Source organism: Martes martes, assembly GCF_963455335.1.
Source record: "Martes martes genome assembly, chromosome: X".
NCBI lineage: Eukaryota > Metazoa > Chordata > Mammalia > Carnivora > Mustelidae > Martes > Martes martes.
Genome location: NC_137897.1, coordinates 104,031,459 through 104,053,845, shown reverse-complemented (window position 1 = coordinate 104,053,845; position 22,387 = coordinate 104,031,459). Strand labels below are relative to the sequence as shown.

Below are 22,387 nucleotides of genomic sequence, written 5' to 3'. Positions count from 1 at the left end.
CAAAAGGTGGAAATAAAGATAAACATGTGGACAGATCTTATGATTCAATGTGATAAATCAGATCTGAACAAAGTGGAGCCAAGAGGAAAAGATTGATTTTGCCTGGGGCTGGAGAGCAGCCGACAAGACACAAAAGGCAACAACTGTGGGTTTTCAAAGAGAAGCAGGAGTTTGCCAGGAGGAGAAGCTGGAGAAGCGCAGCCCAGGCAGAGGGAGCCTTTGTAAAGGCCCCGAAGCAAGGACAAGCACAGAGGGGTCTAGGAAGGGCAGTGCGGTGCCCTGTAGAAAATCTGTGGGGCTAGGGTTTTGTCCTGAAGGGTCTTGGATGCCAGGCCGTGATGCAGACCTGATTTGGTAGGCAGTCAGAAGCCATCAAATATGAACAAGCAGGGAGGGCTGAAACGGCTGTTGTGGCCAAAGCTCATAATGGCGCCCGCACGGAAGGCGGGAGGGGATGGCTCAGGGCCACCGAGAGTTCTGACGCCCTCCCACCACCAGCACGCTGACCACGCCGAGACAACTATAAGCATTGTTCTAGTTCACGGGCAACATATGTCTGGGCAGAAGAGCTGCCATCCCCTCACTGCCTGTGACCCTGAGCGTGGGACGGGAGCTCCTTGTTCTAAGGCAAAAAGCCCTCAGTAGGAGACTGTTTGTAATCATGCCTAAAATTACTTCATTATTGGAACCTGTGTTTGATCCGTGATGAGGAGCTGGATTAAGAAATCAAGTAATCAACCCCTGAAATTGTAACCATAAATTGTTCTGTAAACAGCCAGCTTCCCCCGCCTCCCCCAGCCTGAGTAACAAACCTGAAAACAGATGCTTTTCCTGTTGTTTGACCTCCCAGAAGTTTTAGCTGGTGCTTTGGGGCCGCCCACGAGTCAGAGAGCCATGCCTGCGGGCCTCGCTGCCCCCTCTCCCCTCACATATGGACCACTGATGTTCTACCTTGTCTGACTGAGACAAGACACCCAGAGAGAGTGAACTGTTAAAAAAACATGCAACTTATTAAGATTCGTTTAGTGAAGGGGAAGAGGTTTGCTTTTAATGGAATCAAGGAGAGAAGATGAGGAACAGTTAGAGAGAATCCTCCGAGACTGTTGCTGTTCGAATGATTTGTTGGAAGTCGTTTTTGTCCTGAAGGGTTTTATTCTAGGCCAAAAGCATTCCAATACTACAGCCCATAGAGATACGTCTTTCTGTAAAACAACCTTAGGGCTTATTGACGTTTTCTTGTCTGGGACTGCACTGTGCTTAACCTTCTAGCCATGGAATAAGTTATCGTAAATTATAAGTACGGTCTAGATTTCGTTTTGGAAAGCCTGGCAGAAATGAGGCAGTGATGTCCCATGAAGCTGTGCAGGAAAATTGCAATGACTGTCTACTCTGTTTCCATGAGGCCCAGAGACAACCAGACAGGAGCAGCCTGAGGTGTTTTCTCTGATCATCTTTCTGCCTTCAGGAGGTAGCAAGCCTCCCTTTTTTCCTTTGTCATCATTCCCAGCTCAAAACACTCAGAAGTCATAACAGGGAAGGGTCGTTAAGGATCCCTCCAAAACCCGCCATTTTACAAAATGAGGGCTCAGAAGTCAGGTGACTTCCACTTCCTCCTCAGCTACTCCTCAGCAGAAACAGAGCTACAGTTGGGTCCATATCCCAGGGGTTTGCTTTGTGAGATGACAGCAGGCCTTCTTCCACCCCTTGGGACCAGCTCCAGTAGCCCAGTAATTACTAACACTGGTTCTTTCCCAAAAAGTCACTTGGACAAGTTGACGTTAAGACTCATTTGACACTTGGCAGAACTATACCACCAAATAGAGGTAACACTGGCAGAGCATTTTACAATTTGGACAGTGCCTTTCACCATGACCTCTGGAGTATAGTTGCTGGTGTTATCAATGGCTTTGCTGGTAGTGTTTAAAATGATAGTGTGTTGTAGACTGGGATCCTTTTTCTGAGGAGGAGTTTAAATTGCTTAAAGGAAAAAAAGAAGACTGGGAAAGGTTTTCATTAATGATCTTGTCATTTCCAACAGAATCTGTGAATAAAAATTAAAATAGTCTGTATGTGAGACCAAATTACCTCAGGATTAGAATGGACTGAAGGTACAGTGAGCCATTCTAGGAAACAAGGCAATAGAAGATTCTAGGTCAGGAATAAATGTGGCTAAAAGATTTCCAGATACTTCTCTTAAACTCCCAGAACACCTTGAGAAGAAACTGTGGTTACTGAACAAAATGGAAGAAAGAAATATAGCGGTGCCTGGGTGGCTCAGTCCGTTAAGCATCTGACTCCTGATTTCTGCTCAGGCCATCATCTTGGGGTCATGTGATTGAGCCTCATGTCAGGCTCCGCACTCAGTGCGGAACCTGCTTGAGGATTCTCTCTTTTCCTCTCCCTCTGCCCTCTCTCCCTGTGTGCATGTGCACACACTCTGTCTCTCAAATAAATAAATAAATAAATAAATAAATAAATAAATATAACTTTGAGGAAAAAAGACATAGAGAAGGTAAAGCTGAAAGGGAGCGAGGAAGAGGCAGAGGAGAAACCTTTGTTGGAGATTGAAACTATAAAAAGTTGTGTCTCTTTTTCTGCAACTCATGCATTGACTCAGGTAAACGGCTGATATCTGAACAATAAAGCACCTGAATCCCTCAGCACTTGCTGCTTGGAAGTTAGTGTCTTGGGAAACTGAAGACTCCATTTCTTCGGGAACATGCTGATTTAGGGTTTTACATCAGAGTCAGCAAATTACAGCCCCTGGGACAAATCCAGTCCATTGCATGTTTTTGCGTGGCCTGTGAGCTAAGAATGGTTTTTGTTTCAAATGGCTGAAAAAAATCACAAACGGTATTTTGTGAAGCTTCAGAATTATGTGAAATTCAGATTTCAATGCCTGTAAAGAAAGTTCCATTGGAACACGGCCACGCATTTATTTACGTGTTGCTTGTGGCTGGTTTGGGGGCTGCGGCGGTAGAGTCTGTGAATGAAAAATGCTTATTGTCTGGCCCTTTATGTGAAAAGAGTCACCTCCTGCTTTTTTTTTTTTTTTTTTTTTTTTTTTTTTTTTTTTTTTTTTAGAGAGAGGGAGAGACAGAGCAGGAGGAGGGGCAGAGGGAAAGGGAGAGAGGGAATCCTCAAGCAAATTCCCCCACTGAGTCTGGAGCCTGACTCCGGTCTCTATCCCAGGAGCCTGAGATCATGACCTGAGCTGAAATCCAGAGGCGGCTACTGACTGGACTGAGCCAGTCAGGCATCCCCCACCTCCTACTTTAAATGGAAGTAGCTTCATGGTCTGAAGGAGTTAAACAACTTCTTCTGGTCCTTAGCTCTTAACTAGAGGGGAGTTAAGACACTGGGATATTCTCGTTCAGTACCACTTAATTCAATGACTTGCACTCTTAATCGCCATATTTTAGAATCAAATTAGAAAAATGGAATCTTAGGCTTACCATCGGACGAGAAATTGTAAGCTGTGGAGGTACATCAGATGTTTAAATTTTCTAAAATGTAATATCAAGTTTCCTGATAATTCCAAATGAGATTAACAGAACATTTTTTCGTTTGCCCTTTGTAATGACCTGCTTCATATAACTAGCAGCAAGCAATTTGGGGTCTGCAGGACACATTTTGTATCGATTAGCTGTAGCTCAAGCCTGAAGGGTTAAGTCAGCAATTTGAGTCTTAAAAAAAAAAAAAGCTGTAGTTTCTAATACCTCTGTAACAACAGCTTTGCTATTGGGTAGGTTGTGGGGATGGGCCGTTATTTGCTTGTACCAATTTCTGGCTAACTCCTCATCTAGTCATTGTGGCTTCTTCCAAAACGCCATTCAGAGCCAGGCTTTTCAAGCACGTTTTGGAAAAATGGAAAAATGGCCTTCAGGTCAGAATTTAAATACTCACCTAGAGCTTTGTTCTGGATCTCATCGCTGAGGATGGAGGGGGGTTGATCATGGCTTGGAACAGAGGCTCAGGAGATAAATGAAAGGATCAGCACGGGAAGGTCAGGAAGGCACATTTTTCACACTGGGACGTTCGACCTACGCATCATTTCTCATGCAGTTTAAGGACATATTTTGCATTGACTAGCTGTCATTGAAGCCTGCACAGTGAAGGCAGTTTTCTGCTTTCTGCTTCTTTCTTAAGCACCTGTGTTCGGGGCAGCTTAGATCTAAGAGAAAATGATGCCTTCTCCCAGCTAAGAGGGTCAGAGGCCTTTCAGCTTCGCTTTTCCTCCACTGCCTCTTGAAACAAGATTTCTTTAATGGGTATCGTACCTGAGCACTTCCCTGTTAGCTTCTTAGAGTTCTAATCCGTAGTTTCATACAATTATGACCTTCCTTTATTTTGGAGATCTGGTCATTTCGTACGGGTTTCTACGGCTCTCTTGCTTCAGGCCCCTGTGAAGTCAGGGAGAAAGGGCTCCCCCTCCCCGTCCCTTGTTTTTTAGGCTCCACTAAAGTCATCAGAGCCCGCTTGGATTTGTGTTTCGGGAGGCTTGTCTGAAATCCAAACAGAGCCATCGGCTGATGGTCTAGTGGCTGGACCGAAGACTTGTACGAGGATTATCGAGAAGGCCGGCTGGTGTCTTCCGTTTGGGTGCTTTGTGTGACCACCAGTTTAAATTCCAAATGTCTCCCTTGAATACTTTAGATAGCGTTGTTCAGTTGATAACCTTGAATGATTTCCAGTCGGCTGTTCCTTATCCCAAAGGAGTGTCACTTAGGATGAAATTCATTCAGAGAAGTATTGATCCCTCAGCCATCACACCGCATCGATTCCCACCTCCCCCAACAGAAGAGTGTCCTTCGTGGGCCAGGAACGTTCATGTTGCCTCTAGCTATGATTGTTTATTCAGCAAAGGCCTTCGTGAAACCCAGCAACACTAGAAGGCAATGAGGCTTGCTTTAACAAACACAGCAGAACTTCCACATCCAAATGAGCCCTGGCTCCCTGGCTCTCGCTTTCCATTATTCTGCTTCTTCTTAGGAGAAAGAAGTAAGTGCAAGGGCTCACACAGACCTCTGCAACCCTCCCCTAGTGCCGAGTTCCCCAAGAAACCTGTCCTCAACTCCTTTTCCAGGTGACCTGCAAGGAGAAAGGACAGGTGGAGAGAGAGTGTCCAAGCGACAGGGCAAGGAACCCAAGACTGGAAGAGAAGGGAGAACCTTGAATACGGTGGTACAAAAAGATCACTTTTATTGATACATAAGGGATGCAGAAAGCCAGATTTTTGTGAATTTATGAGTCCTTTGTTGCTCCCAAATGTGCCATGACTGAGCTGCCAGGGAGAAGGAAGAGGACTCATTTGAGTGTCGTGGAGTTCAATATTACAACTCAGTAATTTTTTGGAGAGTAGGGAACACGTGACAGATGTTTTTGTATCACTTAGAGCTTTGTCCTGAGCAGGTGGTCGGCATCTCATTGTTGAAACCCTAGTAGATTAGAGCTGTGAACTTGGACGTTAAGGCCTAGGCTGCTATGATGAGTAGAAGATCAGGATCATCATTACAGATTAATTAAAAAATAATTGAATTCTTATAATCTGTCATTTCACATTTCTCACCATCCTTATTCCATGAAGTCAGGTAGCAGGACAGCCTTGTTTTTATCCCACGTTTCATTTACAGGAAACAAGGCATATGAATTAGTGGAGGTGACAGCCGGTGTGTGATGGCTTGAGACAAGAACCCCAGTTCTCAAACTCTCCATGTGGTGCTCCTCTCACCAAGCTGGATGAGATCGGGGGCTCCCATCATTCATGGCCACTATTCACAAAAGCCTAGTTAATACCTCTCACTCCCTAATGAGATGCTTCTCCTGACTCCATAGACAAGCAGAGCCAAACCAGTGATGTCAGAATGCCGGAGTGAATTATTGGGCTTGTGTCAACCCAAGCCAGGATGAAAAATCACCCTGGTGAACTTAATCCAGGAGCAATCAAAGGGCCAAAGTTTTAATTAGTGAGACTTGTGATTTACATTCTCATTTGGCATCCTAAAACTCTGCATTCGTCTTCAAACTCCCGCACTGCCCTGGCTGTTGTCTGACACCGGTTAGGATAGTTAATGTGCTTTTAAATAACATTATGTTTAATGGACCTTTGAAGGCACTGACATATGAATCTATTTCCTTCTGCATCATTTCTAATCAAAAGGAGAATGACACCAGAGTGCTGTAGCGAATACAGGAAAGAAACAGATTTGTTTTTAAGCAAACATAGCAGAACGAATATATGGGAAGGTGGTGCTCATTTCTTCAACATAGTCGAGCTTTCCACATTATAACGTTGGTCACTACATCTGACACCTGTAGCATGTTCTCATGACTTTGCTCGGTGGGGAGATGTCTTTGTTCTCTGAGGGTGCATTTGGTTTTTGGAATCTGTCAGATGTCATCAGAAGTTAATTATGCGGTCCTAATTGCATGGTCAAGCCGGGACCTGTAGTTGGGGCTAAAAGTGAGGTGTGACGGTGCTTCTAGCGTGTTTCCTAACTGTCCGTGGACAGATTTCCCAGGGGAGAACTCTGGAAATGTGAATGCCAGCAGCACCCTTGGAATCTGTATACAGCCTCTTCAGGTGACAACTTTAAGAGAACCAGCATGCACTGGGTATGATATGGACCCTAGTTGACTTGCTAAAGATATGTTTCAATACTTTGTCACACTGCCTACACTGACTTCTCATTTACCAAGTAACTCTGATCCTGATTCTCCTTCCAAGAGCCTGGATGGAGCTCCCATCTTTCATGAGTGTAATTTTATGAAAATCTAAGCGATACCTCTTACTTGGTAATGAGTTATTCCTTTTGACTCCATAGACAACCAGGGCCAAATATGTGATGTCAGAATTCCCTAAGTGAATTATTGAGCTTGTGACAACCTGGGCTGGAATGAAAAATCACCCCAGTACGTTTAATCCAGGAATAATTAAAGAATTAAAGAATTAATTAATATGGGTTTTAATTGGTTAAGGTCTTGGAAGAGGGAGCCTTCTTGTTCACCCTGGTGCCTTTTTTTTGAAATGTCCTTTTTGATTACAAGTGAATATGCTGCTGGGGAAAGTTTTCTGTTCCTTCCTCTGTTCCTTGGTAACCTATGCACAAGAAGGAAAAAAAGTAGCCTCCAAGCCTGCAAAAGCATCAAATCTTTGGATTTGTAGTTCAGGTGATGAGCCAGTGCCCTGCCCTGAGGAACTGACAAGAGGCGTAGAAGGAGAATTGCCAACACAAGGAGCAGATGGTGATAACAAGTGATAGAGTTTGACAAGAGAGCAATGCTCCAGGATTCCTGAACAAACAATTAGAAAGAGGGCCAAGGGAAATCAGGAGAAGTGCTTCTCTGCAGCCTTTGACCAAGTCTCCCTAGCTCCCAAAAGAATGTCAACAGCAGATACAACTGCTGATGTGGGGGCAAGATCCAGACAGATGAACCACGCCAGGGAAGGAAAGTCATGGAAAGTCCCATGCCCACTCACACAAGACAACTCAATGAGAACTGTCCTTCCTGCCATCTAGTGAGTGGGTGGTCTGGGGAACCATTGGTTGAAGGCCCACATCCAAATGCATGCCTCTAGGTTTTCTACCCTTTTCTCTAGCAGCTTAGATCACCAGGAAGGCTGCACCTAACTTAGCTGCCTTCAGGTTGCTGCCACTGGCTTCCCTTCTAATGTGGTATCCTCAGCTGCTAAACATGGGTGAACTTGACAGTATGGAAAATACCCTCTATTCAACTTGACTTTTTAAAAAGTCTATATAAGACACTGTCCTGTGGAAAACGCTTCTGGATTTCCAGGAAAATCTGTGTTAGACTCAGCACCAGGAATAAGTTTGACTCTCCTGACTAAATGATACCCTTCCTTTTTATCACTCATTGGGAAGGCTATTACCCAGCATGTTTCCCTTCTGACCTTGGTTGCTAGGAAACTCAGAGCCAACTCTCTCAATTTCAGGAACCCTGCTGTCCAAGATTTTGAGAATGAGTCTCTCTTTTTGAAGCATTTTTTTTTATTGATCCTGGTTTTTCCCCAGGCTCATATTACAGGTGTCCTTTAGGCCAAGCTACCTTGAATTTGGGGTAGTGGTGGGTCATCAATTATAAGAAATACTGCTGTGGCCTCATCTGTGATGGTCGAACACCAACCGGCATTCTCTGTGGCCCATGCTCCTAACTCTGACTTTGAGCTCCCTGGAATAAATTCTGTTCGTTAGTCACAGCCTCCCTTTTCTCACTGGATTGGATGCTTTCCCCCGATATAGATCCGTAGTCATCATTTCTATATCAGAAAAGGAGGGATGCAAAAGCAGCATGGACCTTCCTGTTGTTGGTTTTTGTTTTCTTATCTCTGGAGCCAGTTGTATAAAAGTTCAAGAGGGAAATTTCCACTTAAACCAGAACCTTCCAGCATGGGGACTGCTGACCTGTGGCAATTACCAATGCTAGGATGGTTTTAGTTGGTGCCTTACTTGACTTTCAGCTTATGGCCATCACTTGACAGAATGAAAACTCAACTCTGCCCTGTCTCCTCATTTTTTGAAGGGGACAGCCTGTTCCAGAAGAGGCGTTTTTCAGGAAACAAAGACTCTGTACTGTGTCCAGAAACCAAAACTGGGTGGGTCAGGGCCCAGGCCTGCAAGCAGCCAGCTCCTGCAGTCCACGGTAGGGCAGAGGCCATGGATGGCCTTTCTCTAGAGCCATGGACAGCTGGACACTGTGCTTTGACAATGCCTGACTGAGTTCAGACATCCTGGCAGGCAGGCAGTAAAGGGCATGTCCCTTTACTTTAAAGAAAACTCCCACCCAGGACTGCAAGGGATGAGAAGAGCCAAACCTCCTAAGAGAAATTCAAAGAAAATAACAACGACAGAACTTTTTGAGAGAGAGAGGGTCATACCTTCCCTCCAGGGTTTCATCTCCCTCTTGAGTATCTGGAACTGTAATGCTAAACTGCCCTCCCCTGAGCCCTAGACAAGCTAAGAATATTAAAGGTAAATTTCATAAACCACACAGAAAACAAAAGAAGGAAAACATAATTAGCATAGACTAGATGGGGTCACAAAATCCATAATTCAAAGAATCCCAGGAGAAACATTGAACAGTTTGTCAAAAAGCACATTTCTTTTGTCCCTAACCCACAAATGATTTGTTCGTATCCCTTTTAGGCAGCTAGCTGGGTGCCTTTCCTCTAAATGCTAGGTTTCTGTCAAGTAAATGCTGTCTTGTTTCCCTTTAAGAGTCAACTCTGCTTTCCCTGGTTGGAATTTTCTGTGCCGCTTCTAGGAACCTCCCTTTCCAGATGCAGTCTGAAGCAGTGGTGTTCTTCCCATGGGCATGATGATTAGCTGACATTCTTGAGCCCCAGTGAAGATTCTAGCCCTTCCCAGCTTAAGTTATCTATCTCACATAGACTCATTCTTTACACTTCATCGGTGGGATGTCCTAACCCATACATCCCCCACTGAGAGGGATCTGGAAATGGCTTAATATGGTTTAACATTCATGGCATCCCTTCATAGACAGTGTAAATGACAGGGTGAAGGGGGCCATTTTCTCACAAAGGTTGAGGGACATAAGGAAGAGGGAAGGCTCTTCCCACAGGCTCTTCTCCCAGCCACCGATGAGGACATTTTCCACAAGGATTTTATTCTTTCCTTCATTTAGGCTTTCACCATGGCTGGGAGCAGATTCTACAGGAAGAGACTGCCCTCTTACTTATGTCCCTCCACCATTTCTCCATTTCCCCTAAGCCAAGAAGTCCTCCCAGACGGTGAGACCTCGCACTGTGGTTTCAGTGTTTGCCGTAGATCAGTGTATGGACACCCAGTTCATGCAGGTTTAAAGAATTTGTCAAATGTTAAGTTGGTAGTTGAGTGGCTAGGGAGAACCAGAGGTTGGTTAATTCAAGGCAGAGAGCCTATCTGACAAAAAGGTGGCAGAGGTAGTAACATGACTCTGAGGAAGCGTCAGCTTCGCCAAGTGCAAAATAAGTGGGTTTGACATATGGATGACCCAAATTCTGATGATTACAGAGCCATGATGTTCTTGAAGTTTTGAAGCTAAGGGAACAGCTAAGTCCCATTTTTGATTTTGTACATAATAGAGGAAGCAAACAACAGGAACAATAATGAAAAGCAGACTAATTGTTTCTTTGGGAGATTACAACAAATGGTTTCTTTGGGAGCTGTATTTGCATAAACTTGAGTACAGTTGCTTTATCTAGTTCAGGCACTAAAAAGATTTCTTATTTTGTTGATCTTTGTTGCAATAAACAAAGCCGAACTGGGAAAAAAAACATGTCCAAAGCCTCTAATTACGGATTTGTTTGGTACAAGATGCTTCCTTCAGCATACCACAGATCATCTTTTCCAGAAACTGAAGAAAACAGGTTGCATGTGGTAAAGAAGGTTTATTCTCTATCAAATACTCTTGGCATTATAAAGAATGGCATGACTATTGAAATAACACAACTCCTCAGAAAAGTGCACTAAAAGAAAGCAACAGGAAGCAGCTGGAAACCTAAGACACACAAATGTCTTATAATCAGAAAATGAGTCTCTTATGATTGTAAAGCTCATGGCCCTAGATCCCATTTCTTCTCTGGCTTGCATGAGCCCACTTTCTCCACTTTAGCTTGTCCTTAATTTTCTTCCCAGGCTTTGCTCTTCTCATTCTACACACTCTCCCTGTATAATCTCTTCTCCTAGTGGTGGTTTTCAGCCACCACTAATATTCTGAAGATTCCCAGATCTCTGGAGATCATTCTTCAGCGAGATGTCTACATCCAGCTAAGCTCGGCATTCCTATATCCAACTGTCAACCAAAGTCATAGTCTCGGGGGTCTCAACAGCACACAAAACTCAACAGAACCCGAAACGAACCTGTCATCTCTTTCCTATTCTCCCCACACACAAAAAGGCTGTCTACCCTTCTTGTACTATTTATTTTGGCAGATGGAGCCACAACTCATTCGTGTTACTTCATCTTTGGCCCCAAGCCTTTCTGTTTTGTTCTGGACTCTGTGGGGTCCCTGGCCCTGTTTGCTAGGTGCTAGCCAAGTTCTCTCATTAACTTCATGTTCCAGCCTTGGTACATCCTTTGGAGACCTCCCTTCCTTTCTCAGGACCTTTCTTTGCTATCTTGAGGTGCTCTTCTAACTCCCTATTTCTATGAGCCTTTCCCTTGACTGGGTGCAGTACATTCAGTAAAGAGCCTCTGCTATATGTCTTGGGTTAGACGGGACAGTTACTAAAAACTCCTATTCATTGAGAGAAATCTATGGGTATAAATGATACAAAGCCTAGCTTTCAACAGTGGTTTGTGGGTGGTATACAGACAAGATATATTTTGTTTCCCTGAATTATCAGAATTATAATTGTCCACAAACATACCTGGTAAAATCATGCTCAGTTTTCCAAATCTTAACACAACAGAAAGAAGTTGACTGTTGGGTTTTATCCAGAAAAGAATGCCTGGGTGTCTCAGTGGGTTAAGTGTCTGCCTTCAGCTCAGGTGATGATCCCAGGGTCCTGGGATTGAGTCTCACAACAGGCTCCTTGCTAGGCGGAGAGCCTGTTTCTCCCTCTGCCTGCCACTGTGCCTACTTGTGCTCTCAGTCTCTTTGTCAAATAAATAAATAAATAAATAAATAAATAAATAAATAAATAAAATCTTTTTTTTTAATAAAAGCAAGAAACTTAATGGTCTTTACACATCGTAGAATGGATAATGTTTGCAAAGGAGACCCTCCTTAGAACTAGCATGCACTGAAACAGATACCTGAATGAGTGATATTTGAGCAGTTTAAAAATGAAAATAGTTTCAAGTTTTTAACTGTCTCACTAAATAAAACAGAAAAGCATAAGAACCTTCAGTTTATAGGCTCTGGACTATTAAGAGACACACTGGAGCACAGTTGAGAGAACTTTCTTCCTGTAGTGGCCCAGAAAGCGTGATCAGCACCATTGCTGCCGTGGTCCTTCTACCTGCTGTCTAAGGAGACAGCCACCCTTTTCAATCTTGAATATATTCACTCCCTTAGAAAGCACTGAAGATGCCAAGTTCAGCAACAAGGATATTTGTGAATGCTCCTGCTTTTGGACACCAGCGTGTAGCTGGAGAATTGGTGTCCCAAAGTCCTGGTGTTCAGATCTGAGGCCTTGGTTGGGCTGGACTGTCACTGGCTCAATGACCCAATTTGTCCCAGATCCTCCAGCTGTTACAGAGACAGAAGATGACCTGATTCTGCCTGATTCCAGCTCCCATGCTCTTTGCACAACTTCAGAGTTGCCCTCCATGATTTGCTGATGCCCACTGCTACTGGAGTTTTGTTACCTGTGGGCCCTGGAGCTTAGAAATGGCACTGCGAGTGACTGCCATGTTTCTAAGCATACAAAAATTTGAACAAAAAAAACAAAGCCATGTGACTGTTAGTTCACTTGTAACCTAATTTCTGTTAGTCAGTTGAGTTCAACAAACATATGTTAGAAGTCAGATTTATCGGGGCATCTATATGGCCCAATGGGTTAAGCCTCTGCCTTCGGCTCAGGTCATGATCCCAGGGTCCTGGGATTGAGCCCCACATTGGGCTCTCTGCTCAACAGAGAGCCTGCTTCCCCCTCTCTCTCTGCCTGCCTCTGCCTACTTGTGATCTCTCTCTCTGTCAAATAAATAAATAAAATCTTTTTAAAAAAAAAAGAAGTCAGATTTATCAAGATGGTGGGTGGTCAATGGATATTGATAACCTTTTTTAAAAAAAATATTTTTTGAGAGAGAGAGAGTGTGTATGTGTGAGCAGGTGTCAGGGAAGGATCAGAAGGAGAGGGAGAGAGAAAGAATCCCTAGCAGACTCCACACTTAGTGCAGAACACGACACGGAGCTCAATCTCATAACCCTGAGATCATAACCTGAGCTGAAATCAAGAGTCGGATGTTTAACCGACTGAGCCACCCAGGTGCCTCTGTATTGATCACCTTCTACATGACAGATGTTACAAGAAACTTTATGAACAGATATGAATACAATCTGCTTGTTTCCTCAAAGAATTTAACATATACTGTGCAGGCAGAGTGGACATTCTTGGTAATCAGTAAGAGCAGACTTAGCAAGAAGTGAAAACTAAGTGATTATTCATGAGAGAAAAGGAAATGGATAAATGATCGGCCTTCCCCTCACCGACACCCTAGGTTCATATCATTCTGCAGTAGAAAGACAGAATCTCACTATCAAACAAATGAGCTCACCAACTTTCCTTTTTTTTTTCCCCTCTGTGTATGAATTCCTACCACAGCAGTTGGCCTCTTTGGCGTCTCCTAAAAAGTTCACTGAGACTTTTCTGGCCTACTCGGGGGACTCCCTCACGTATCATGTTCACCAAGTAGGCTCCAGTTGTGAATTTTTAATTATGCCAGACCATCTTCAGTGACTAGAACTCAATTCTATTAAATTCAAGCTCAATTAATGCTGTCAGAGCCAATTTCTATCCCACCCGCTATCGGGCTCCCCCCTGTGGAGGAATTGCCACTTCCTCAGGAAGGGAGAGTTTCTCCAGAGAGGGACATCTGCGGCCCTTTTGCATCTTCTGCTTTCCTGGCTCGGGAACAGTAGACTGGGGGGCCCCTTCATTCAAGCAGATTCTAATTGTGTTGCCTGGAAAGCAGGACAATGGATATGGCTGACTCTTATCTCTCACTTAGCGGTGACTAAGTGTGGCTGGCTGTCTCATGCTTCTTGTGAGGCAGTGGTTCCAAAAGTGTGCTCCACAGACCGGCAGCCTCCCCGCCACCTGGAAACTTGTTAGAGGTGTAAGTTCTATGGCTCTGGCCTAGACCCGCTGGATCAGGAACTCTGCGGCTGGGGCCCAGCCTTCGACATTTTACAAGTTCTCCAGGTGATTCCGCTGTGATTAAGGCTACGGGCCACTGTTGGGAGGCGTGTCAAAGTAAGGACACACAGAATTCCACTCCATTTTGTGAACGTTCTCGTAACCCGGGCTTTATTTTCTGATGTATGCGTTTTAAACACACGCTGAAAATCATAATTTTCCTAGTAGTAACTCAGCTTTCTCTTTACCTTCCCTGATTCACCCACACATAAGTGGTTTTCCTCCCTGATTTATTTCCCTAGCACTTCTTCATGCTTGCTTTATCCCATTGGGTACATTATATCATGTCCCTGTTAATTGCTCACCTTCTCCCCTAGCCTTTGGGCCCCTTGAGGGCAGGAACCTTGTCACAGGCATCATTGTCTCCCCAAGGCCCAGCATGGTGAAGGGCACACAGAAAACACACACACACAGTAAATGGGTTTGGAGTAAATAAATTGTGTAGTGTTTTATAATTTTCAGAACCATGGGATGGCCTTCAGAAGTGGGCCTGGCAGACAAGGGAACTGAGATCCAGAGAAGTTAAAGTGACCCGGTGGGTGGGTTACAGACCCAGAGCTAAAGGCGAGAGCTTACCTCAGTTTGGGAAGGTTAATGGTCATAGTTCCTAAATATTGCCCTCATGAACTCAGCTTAGGAAGCCTGGGATACTTTGGTTCCTCAAGGGCAAAGCCCTTGATTTGCTCCCAGACATGCCCCTCCTACCTCCAGCTGTGGTGATGTTCCCAGCTGGGACATCCTTGTACCACCCGGGATTCTAAGAGAGGGCAGGTGAGGGTGCCAGTTAGTGAGGCACAGTGCAGAGACAGAGCACAGGAAAGGGAGTCGTGGCAAAAAATAGGAGCAGATTGTAGCATTATCGGAGGAGGTACAGTCTCTAATGTTCGCTTAGTTCTCAGTAAATGGAGCCACAAGGAAAAGATAGGAGCTGCAAGTGAAACCAAGTTGTCTCTCTCTTTTTTTTTTTTTTTTTTTTTGAGATTCTATTTATTTATGGAGTGGAGGGAGAGCATGCATGGGCAGGGGGAGCGGCAGAGGCAGAAAAAGAAGCAGAGACCCCCCCCACTGAGCAGGGAGCCTGACACCAGGCTGAATCCCAGGACCCTGGGATCATGACCTGAGCTAAAGACAGGTGCTTAACCGACTGAACCACCCAGGTCCCCAGAAACCAAGGTTTCAAGCTCAGTTTTGTTCATTGCCAGCAGCATGGAATGAACTTCGTGAGCTCTTTTTGTTATGGGAATGGGTTGACTGTGATTGTCACCCACCTCGCCTCTCGGCGCCCAACTCACCTTATCATCTGTAAGCCTTCTGGCTGGGCAAAGAGGATGGGGAGAAGCAAGCTATGGTCATGGGGTAAGGAAAGTCACTGGCCCACACAAGGGACAAGGTCTATATTTTCCCATGTTAAGCTTAACATTGAACTCTACATAACTAAGTCAAATGACTCAGGGTCTTCTGTTTGGACCCCTGGGATACAACACTTTGTAACACACTTGTAAATCCCCATAAACTGGGGTGGACATAAACTGATGATGGCATAGGCTGCTCCCCAACACCTCCCTCAAAACATCCACTTATTAATCACAATGGGGCGCTGTCTCATCAGGCCTCGTTGCCTGTCCTCATAGCTTTGACTTCCACTTGGGAGTAATGACTATACATCTGACCCTTTCTTTCTCCTTAAGCTGAGGTGTCATCTCTCTAATCCCCTGCTGGACACTCTCCATCAACACCCTAACTCAGGATGCTCCAAACTGAATCCATCAACTTGTCTCATCCAGATTCCCTCCCAGCCAGTCTGTCTCTTTCACTGGCACCTTTGTTTTCCTAGCCATTCAGCTTCCAGACCCTCTCAAGCAGCTTTCCTGTAGATTTCAATCTCATTCTCCAGATGTAGTCAGTTGCCAGGTTCTGTCATTTCTTTTGCCCTGCCCTGCCTGGTCTCCTTCTTTCCACCCCCTCACCCCCGACTACCATTCAAGGCTGCCGTCATATTTCAGGGCTCCATCACCCCAAACCTTGCAGTACTGGAGCTAGGTGTAAATGCAACAGCTGTAAGACACAGTTCCAGTGACCTCCAATCATCTGTAACCCAGGTCCAAGCTCTTGGGAAAGATACAAGTGAATGGCCAGTTTAAATGAGAAAATAATATAATTTAGGAAGCGATTCATGTTCTTTCTTGATCCCAGCAAGGCATTCAGGGTGGTGACGTGGACAGGAACAGCATGTGCCAAGAGGTGAAGAGAGCAAAACAGCAACAATAATCAATGAGTCTATTGCTCCAGTCCGCGATGCCCCTGTGGGGAGTTGTGAGAGTGAAAAGTTAATGGAGGGGGAGAGGGCAAGATAATGTGAGCGTCCCAGCTATCTTTTTCAAGAACTCTGCAATTACAAAGTAATTGTGAGCGTATGTGTGAATGGTTTACCTGATCACTTTAATTCCCTCTGCTCTGTAGTTGAGAATCCTAAGACAGCAAGAAGTTGTATGCCTTGCTGGCAGCCAAGATTAGAACTTGAGATATTTGAATACATGCTTTGAAAAGATGAGGAGAGATCACAGTTAACACCGTACTTCCTAGCAATAAAGATGAGCTGTTCTCGTCCCTGAAAGCCCATCATTATCTGCAGTTAAGCCAAGAAATGCTAGGGAAGGAAGCTAACTGAAAGCACAGGTTAGCGAATTGAACTTTATTTGCTCCATGATTCACAGAAATATAGATAATAAGAACGGGACACTTCAAGGGGTATGGACAGAAATTGAGACAGTTTGGGTGGAAGAAAACAAAACAAGTTTGGAGCAGAGAAAGAAAAGCATTCAGGACATAACCCAGCAAGATAGGAAAATGAAATATAGAAGCCTCATCAGCTCTAATTAAAGGAAATCAATATTTCAAGCGATGTCTTGCTCAGTAACAGAACAAGGACAAAAATACTTCAGAAATGTGAGCCTCTTAGAAAGTAGGAAAGCCAGTTTGCATGGGGAAGCAAGCATGATGAAGAAGCGATCATGATTTCAAAGCCCTTCAAAAGACGACCACTTGGAGGATATGTTATACAGGGAGCTCAAGAAAGTGAGCTGAGTGTGTTTGAAACTGCCAGGGTCTTCTCCCTCAAGTACCTCTCTGATCTAAGAGAAAAATCCAGATTGGAGTGGATCTGATTGCCATTTTGGGTTAAGTACACTGGATGCCATTTCAGCATCAAATTATTCAATCAAAAACACTTTGAAAATGCTGGAGAGTTGGGTTAGTCAGAATTTTCCCACCTGAATACAATGTGCATAATACCGCAGATTTCCCCCCAAGTTTCTAGTGTTAGAGACATTATTTGTGGAGCCTGTGGAAAAATGGCTTACTTGATAGATGGAGACAAGCAGACAGACAGACAGACAGACAGACAGAAGGAGCACTAGCACTCATTAACTTTTCCTATCAAGAGCTCACCTGGAATAGTCTTCATAGGCCTTTGATGAGGCTGGCTGGGAGGCTGAGTGGAGGAAGCCCAGATTCATACTCTCAGGGATTTCAGGCCACAGCCCTTAAGATCTCAACCCCAAGAGGAGATGAAAGTAAAGAGACCTGATAGGCAGTCTAGAGACAAAATAATGACAACAGGAGTAGGTCTGTTTCAGATATATGAGTTGGCCCCTAGCTCAGAGTCAACACAGCTCCCCTCCTATCTCGTATGCCCCAAATTATCATCTTTATACCCTAAGGAGATAGAGCTGATTCCTCTAAGTCCCTGAGATCCCCGGATGTTCCTGTGGCCAGCGTTCTTGACAGCATCTGAATCTTCAGGTCCTTGATCTGTGTTTTTCCAGATCTCTGAGGCTCCCAGACAGTCTGCGGCCGCAGAATTTTCTCTTTCTGGCTCATGGGGCACTTCTGGAAAACTCAGGGTCCTGCTGTCTCAAGGTTTCAGAATTAGAGCGTCTTGTTCAGACTTCGCTACTGAGATTTTCCCTCAGTGTCCCCAAGCCTTTCTAGACAACAGTCCTTAGTATATCTACAAAACGAGCCTCCTGGGATCCAAGCCTGCCACAAACCGTGCCTGGTCCCTGCCCCACTTTCGGATACACTTCACCACTACCAATGCATCGGCTGTTTGCCCAGAAGAAACATTCTGGGTTCTTTGATTACTTTCAGTCCCAGTCATGGTGCCAGACCTTCTGTATGTGATTTTCCTCTGAGAAAGTTTTTGTTTCTTTTCCCTTCAGATCTGGATGTACAGGACTTGGCAGTAGGTCAGAGGGGTCCTTATTCCTATCTTTTAAAGGACTACTGCTCCCAGACCGCTCCTGTCTAGAGCAGCAGTTAACAATAAGAAAGCTGCCACTGACGGCTGCCAGCTTTCCCTGATGTCCTGCCGCGCCCTGCATGGAGCTTAGACGGGGTCACTTGTCATGCAGATGATAAAGGACTCTTGTGCCCAAGGCACAGGCATGGGAATTTAGCAGTGAGAACGCGTGTTCTTGCATTGAAAAGGATGTGGGTGCCTGAACTTGAATGACCACCTAGTCGGAGCCCCTCCTCCCCGCGCCGCTATAGCTTGCAAGATCAAAAGAGCTGTTCCACAGTGCTTCCACTGAAGTTTCCCACTCCCTTGTGTCTGAGTGAGGGGCAAGGCCGAGGAAGGCTTGGCGGCCAGTGACCAGGATGTGCAAGTGAGGAAATTGAGCCCGGCTTGAATTTGGCAATTGATAGCATATTGCCTCCTTCGCATGGGACTGCCCTGACATGCTGGAGGAGACGGTTTTGAATTGTTCTGAGTTAGTCTCTTGCCTCATTACTTGGTATGATCTCTTAGTTTCTGAGCTCGGCTCTGCATGAGGAAAGCAGCTGGTATGGTCCCAGGTGCGGCTAAGGAGTTCTTTGCTAGAAAGTCATAATAGATAGGCCAGGGCGTAATGGAGTCTGCAGACCCCACTCAGAACATAGCCCCAGTCTGGTGAATCTGTGAGCAGCCCAAGGAAATGGTCCCTGCACTGTGCAGGAATCCCAGCACTCTTATTTGGCAAGCTTCTGGTATTTCCCCCGGGGATAGAATGCGTGCTTACTCTTTCTAGAAGGTCTGCCCCCTCCAGCGGAAGGAGCTCACTTTGGTGTCTCCCACTCCCAAGAACTGTCGGGGCTTTTGCTCTCTGTCTGGTTAGCCCTCGTCTGTGCCCACACCCTTCTGTGTTATCCTGGTGATCCTCCAGAACTTATGATTCTCTTGATCCAGTCATATCCATGTCGACATTTAAAGCTGATGAGTGCAGGGACTTGCAGGTACTTATTTCTGAGGTACTTAAAAGATTGGTAAGTATCTGGAAAGCTCTTTGACATTCTCTGAGACAATATTCTGTGCCTTTGGAAGGCTCCATTATCGTCACTGAAAGCCAAGATACGCATTTTTCTTTTTTACCTTCACTTTTCATAAAAGGTTATGCTGACGTAGATCTGAGTAACAAAAAAAAAAAAAATCTTTCTGATGAAATCAGGATAAAGGATAAATAATTCCACACATCATCAAGTGGAGAGAAAGGCTTTGAATTGGTTTCCATGGAAATCTGAAGATGAAGTAAAGTAATAATTTCCAGGCAAAGCAGCTGAATTGAAGATAATGGTAAAAATAGTTTGATAAAGAAAATAGAATAAAGTAATCAAGAAGACTCCAATCAATTATTCCTTTTTGTTTACCTTCAAGTGATTAATTTGTCTGCGTTTATTAACCTGATGAGATTAAGCAGAACTTCCTAGTGATTTATTTCGTAATTGTTTCCAAGGTTTGACATAAGCTGTGGAGTTATTAAAGGTGGAGATTTAAATTCAATTACTCATGAAGCAGGTGGTGCTTTTCTTGAAAGAATATCTGAATTCATGGCCTTCCCGTGTTAACATTATGAGCGAAAATTATTAATTCATCTGATAGTATCTCCCAAAGACTTTTAGAAGTCATTTGACATCCACATACTTCACTAAAAGTCAGCAGCTTCAGAACTGAACTTGTAATACAGACACTGCAGAGACTGAAAAGAAAGGATTTTATGTTAAAGACTGGTTATTTTTACAATTTCTTTCTTTCTTTCTTTCTTTTTTTTTTTTTTTTTTTTTTTTTTTTTACTGGAGCCTCCCTTGGGGTCTGGGCTGTGGTGCTATCATTAATGGACTCCATCAGCTCAAGCTCTGAATGCCAAAAGGATAGCTTTCTTTGAACTTGACCAGTGGTTCGCACTCTCGTTACCTTTGAAGGGCTCACCACTGGATAAGATCATGCTGTATTTTGACAGGAGAAAGAGAGAGAGACAGAGAGAGAGAGAGAGAGAGAGAGAGAGAGAGACTGAGCTGGAAAGTATTTAAATGAAATGATTAATTGCTTTTTGTCTCTGTGGTCATTGTTGTATATATTTTTTTCTATTTCTTCTGTGGGTGTAGTAAGGATAGACGGGGTTCTCCAAATGCTAATCCAGGCGCCAACTCTCCATCATCCACAAAGGCCCGGAATGCATCTAAGAGTGGGAAGTAAGTGAAAAGTGTCCCGTGCATAGCATATCACCAAGCCTTGTGCTGTCCTCATTTTGTCTTTCATTCATGCTCATTCAACAAAGATTTGTGGAATGCCTTCTGTGTGCCTCACACTGGGCTAGTCACTGGGGAATGTAAATGAGTAAAGCATGTGTCAAGAATATCGGGCATAAGAAGGACTAAAGATGCAGGAGGAGAGGGATAGGAAAGTCGGGCTGAGTGTGAAGGCAAGGAGTTAGTTAAAGCAATGCAAGCTTTGGACTATGTGTTTCAAAAATTAAAGAAAGAAGCAGCAGCACTGATTCATCATTATATGAGTTGCAAAATCCATGAAACTCTTTAACCCATACATTAAGGTTTAGGATTGAGTTGGAAAAGTCTGGAAAACCATTCCACGAATGTCCTGATTGAAGTACATTTCCATTGTAACCATGTCGCTGATTTATGTGGTATGTATGTTCTTTTCCCAGTAACCAGCATGTACCATGTCCTACATGCAACTGTCTTTGTGGTATTGCCAAAAGTTGTACTGGCTGAGTATCTGTGTTGTTAGATTGACCTCTTTGGGTTAATTGCAGAAAACAGCCTCGGCTGATCCAGCCAACTGGATTCAGCAGAGCATGGCTGTAACAATGTGGTCCTCTGCAGGTGACATATCTCCAATTAGGGGCTTCCCCTCCAAAGTGGCTGCAGCCCTCTGGTGAATGACTTGGGTTCTCTGTAGGCTACGTCTCTCAGTGGCATAGGGCACTATGACAGGCAGAAATACAGTCCAGAAGGAGGACCCAGCCTGCATCTTGGAGAAGATGAAAGATGCCTTCATCATGCTAAAAGCTCTAATCTAGCAACAAGATATATCACTACAAGAGCATGGCTTTGCAATGGAAGGTGAATTTGTAATGGTCATATATTTTATGTATTCAGTGTCAGACCATAAGTGCTGCATTTGGAATATGATCTTATATTCAATTCCCAAAGTGAAAGATCCACTGGCTGCCTTTCCCCGCCCCCCCCCCTTTTCTTCTCCTCCTGAATACCATTTCAGGTTTGCCTATAAAGTCGAATGTGGTCTATATTGGAGAATATAGAAAGCAGTGTTGAAGACATAAGACTAAATCTCCAAGCACTTACAACTCGTTTCCGTGATTTATCACCACACACCACAGTCAAAATACTGTATAAGTGATGAGAAGGGAACTGATGCACCACAGTCCCAAGCAGATGAACATTTCCAAATTAGTCCCAATTCAACATCAGCGTGTGTGCTCAGTGAGCAGATAAGGCATTGGAGAGTCGCTCTCACCACCACGCTTGCAGAAATGGCGGGCCACATCTGGGGCCCTGGTATTCCCCTGTCACCCTGACAACTACAGGGCACAGTCTCCATGTATTAGACCCTGATGTATCGCGCAGGATGCTCCTGATTGCTGTTACACTTTGAAAGGGGCACTGTTTGGTGTCTTTTGGCTTTGCTGGGACCAAGTCTCTTACCTTTTGAGTAAAGAATCTCAGCGTGAGCTGCAAAGGGAACATTGGCCAAATTTGGGTTCAGATGACAGAGAATGAATACCTGATACCATACCCAGATTGTGAACAGTAGGAGGCCCGCATAAATACATTCTTACGTGGATAAATGTGATCTTCTACCACGTTTGCTGTATTTGGACACATCCCAAGCTTCTGCCACCATGAAGTCCTCCCTCGCACATTCGGAGCTGGGTTCCTTTTATTGGCCCTATATGTGACTCATGGATTGAGGGAGCTCCTTGTAATTCCTCATTCTTTTTGTTGATTATTAATGAAAACTAAGAAGTTCTCCAATATACTCTTTGTGAACACGTGTGCCAGCTCCCTTGATCTGACTTAGGTGCCATTAGCTTTTGGGAGGTTTTAAAAATGATTTCTCTGCACGTTTTCTTGTATCTCTGGCTGTTTGTGTTAACAGGAGCAGTAGAGAGCAGTCTCCATATAGTGAGACTGTTTGGGGGCCCTTT

The 22,387-nt window shown here is 44.4% G+C and overlaps 1 protein-coding gene across 3 annotated transcripts in view; it reads left to right on the top strand.

Annotated features, from left to right (window-relative positions):
* The window catches only part of HS6ST2 (heparan sulfate 6-O-sulfotransferase 2), a gene marked incomplete at its 5' end in the record, with an annotated part of 285,413 nt that overhangs the window by 222,362 nt on the left and 40,664 nt on the right, over positions 1-22,387 (top strand). For 2 of the 3 annotated variants that reach the window (XM_080795362.1, XM_080795361.1), the window contains one exon: positions 20,304-20,390. The exons of the other annotated variant lie outside the window; for it this stretch is intronic. In XM_080795362.1, the coding sequence (XP_080651488.1) occupies positions 20,304-20,390 (87 nt within the window). The remainder of the gene's footprint in view (positions 1-20,303; positions 20,391-22,387) is intronic. 3 annotated transcript variants of the gene reach the window in all.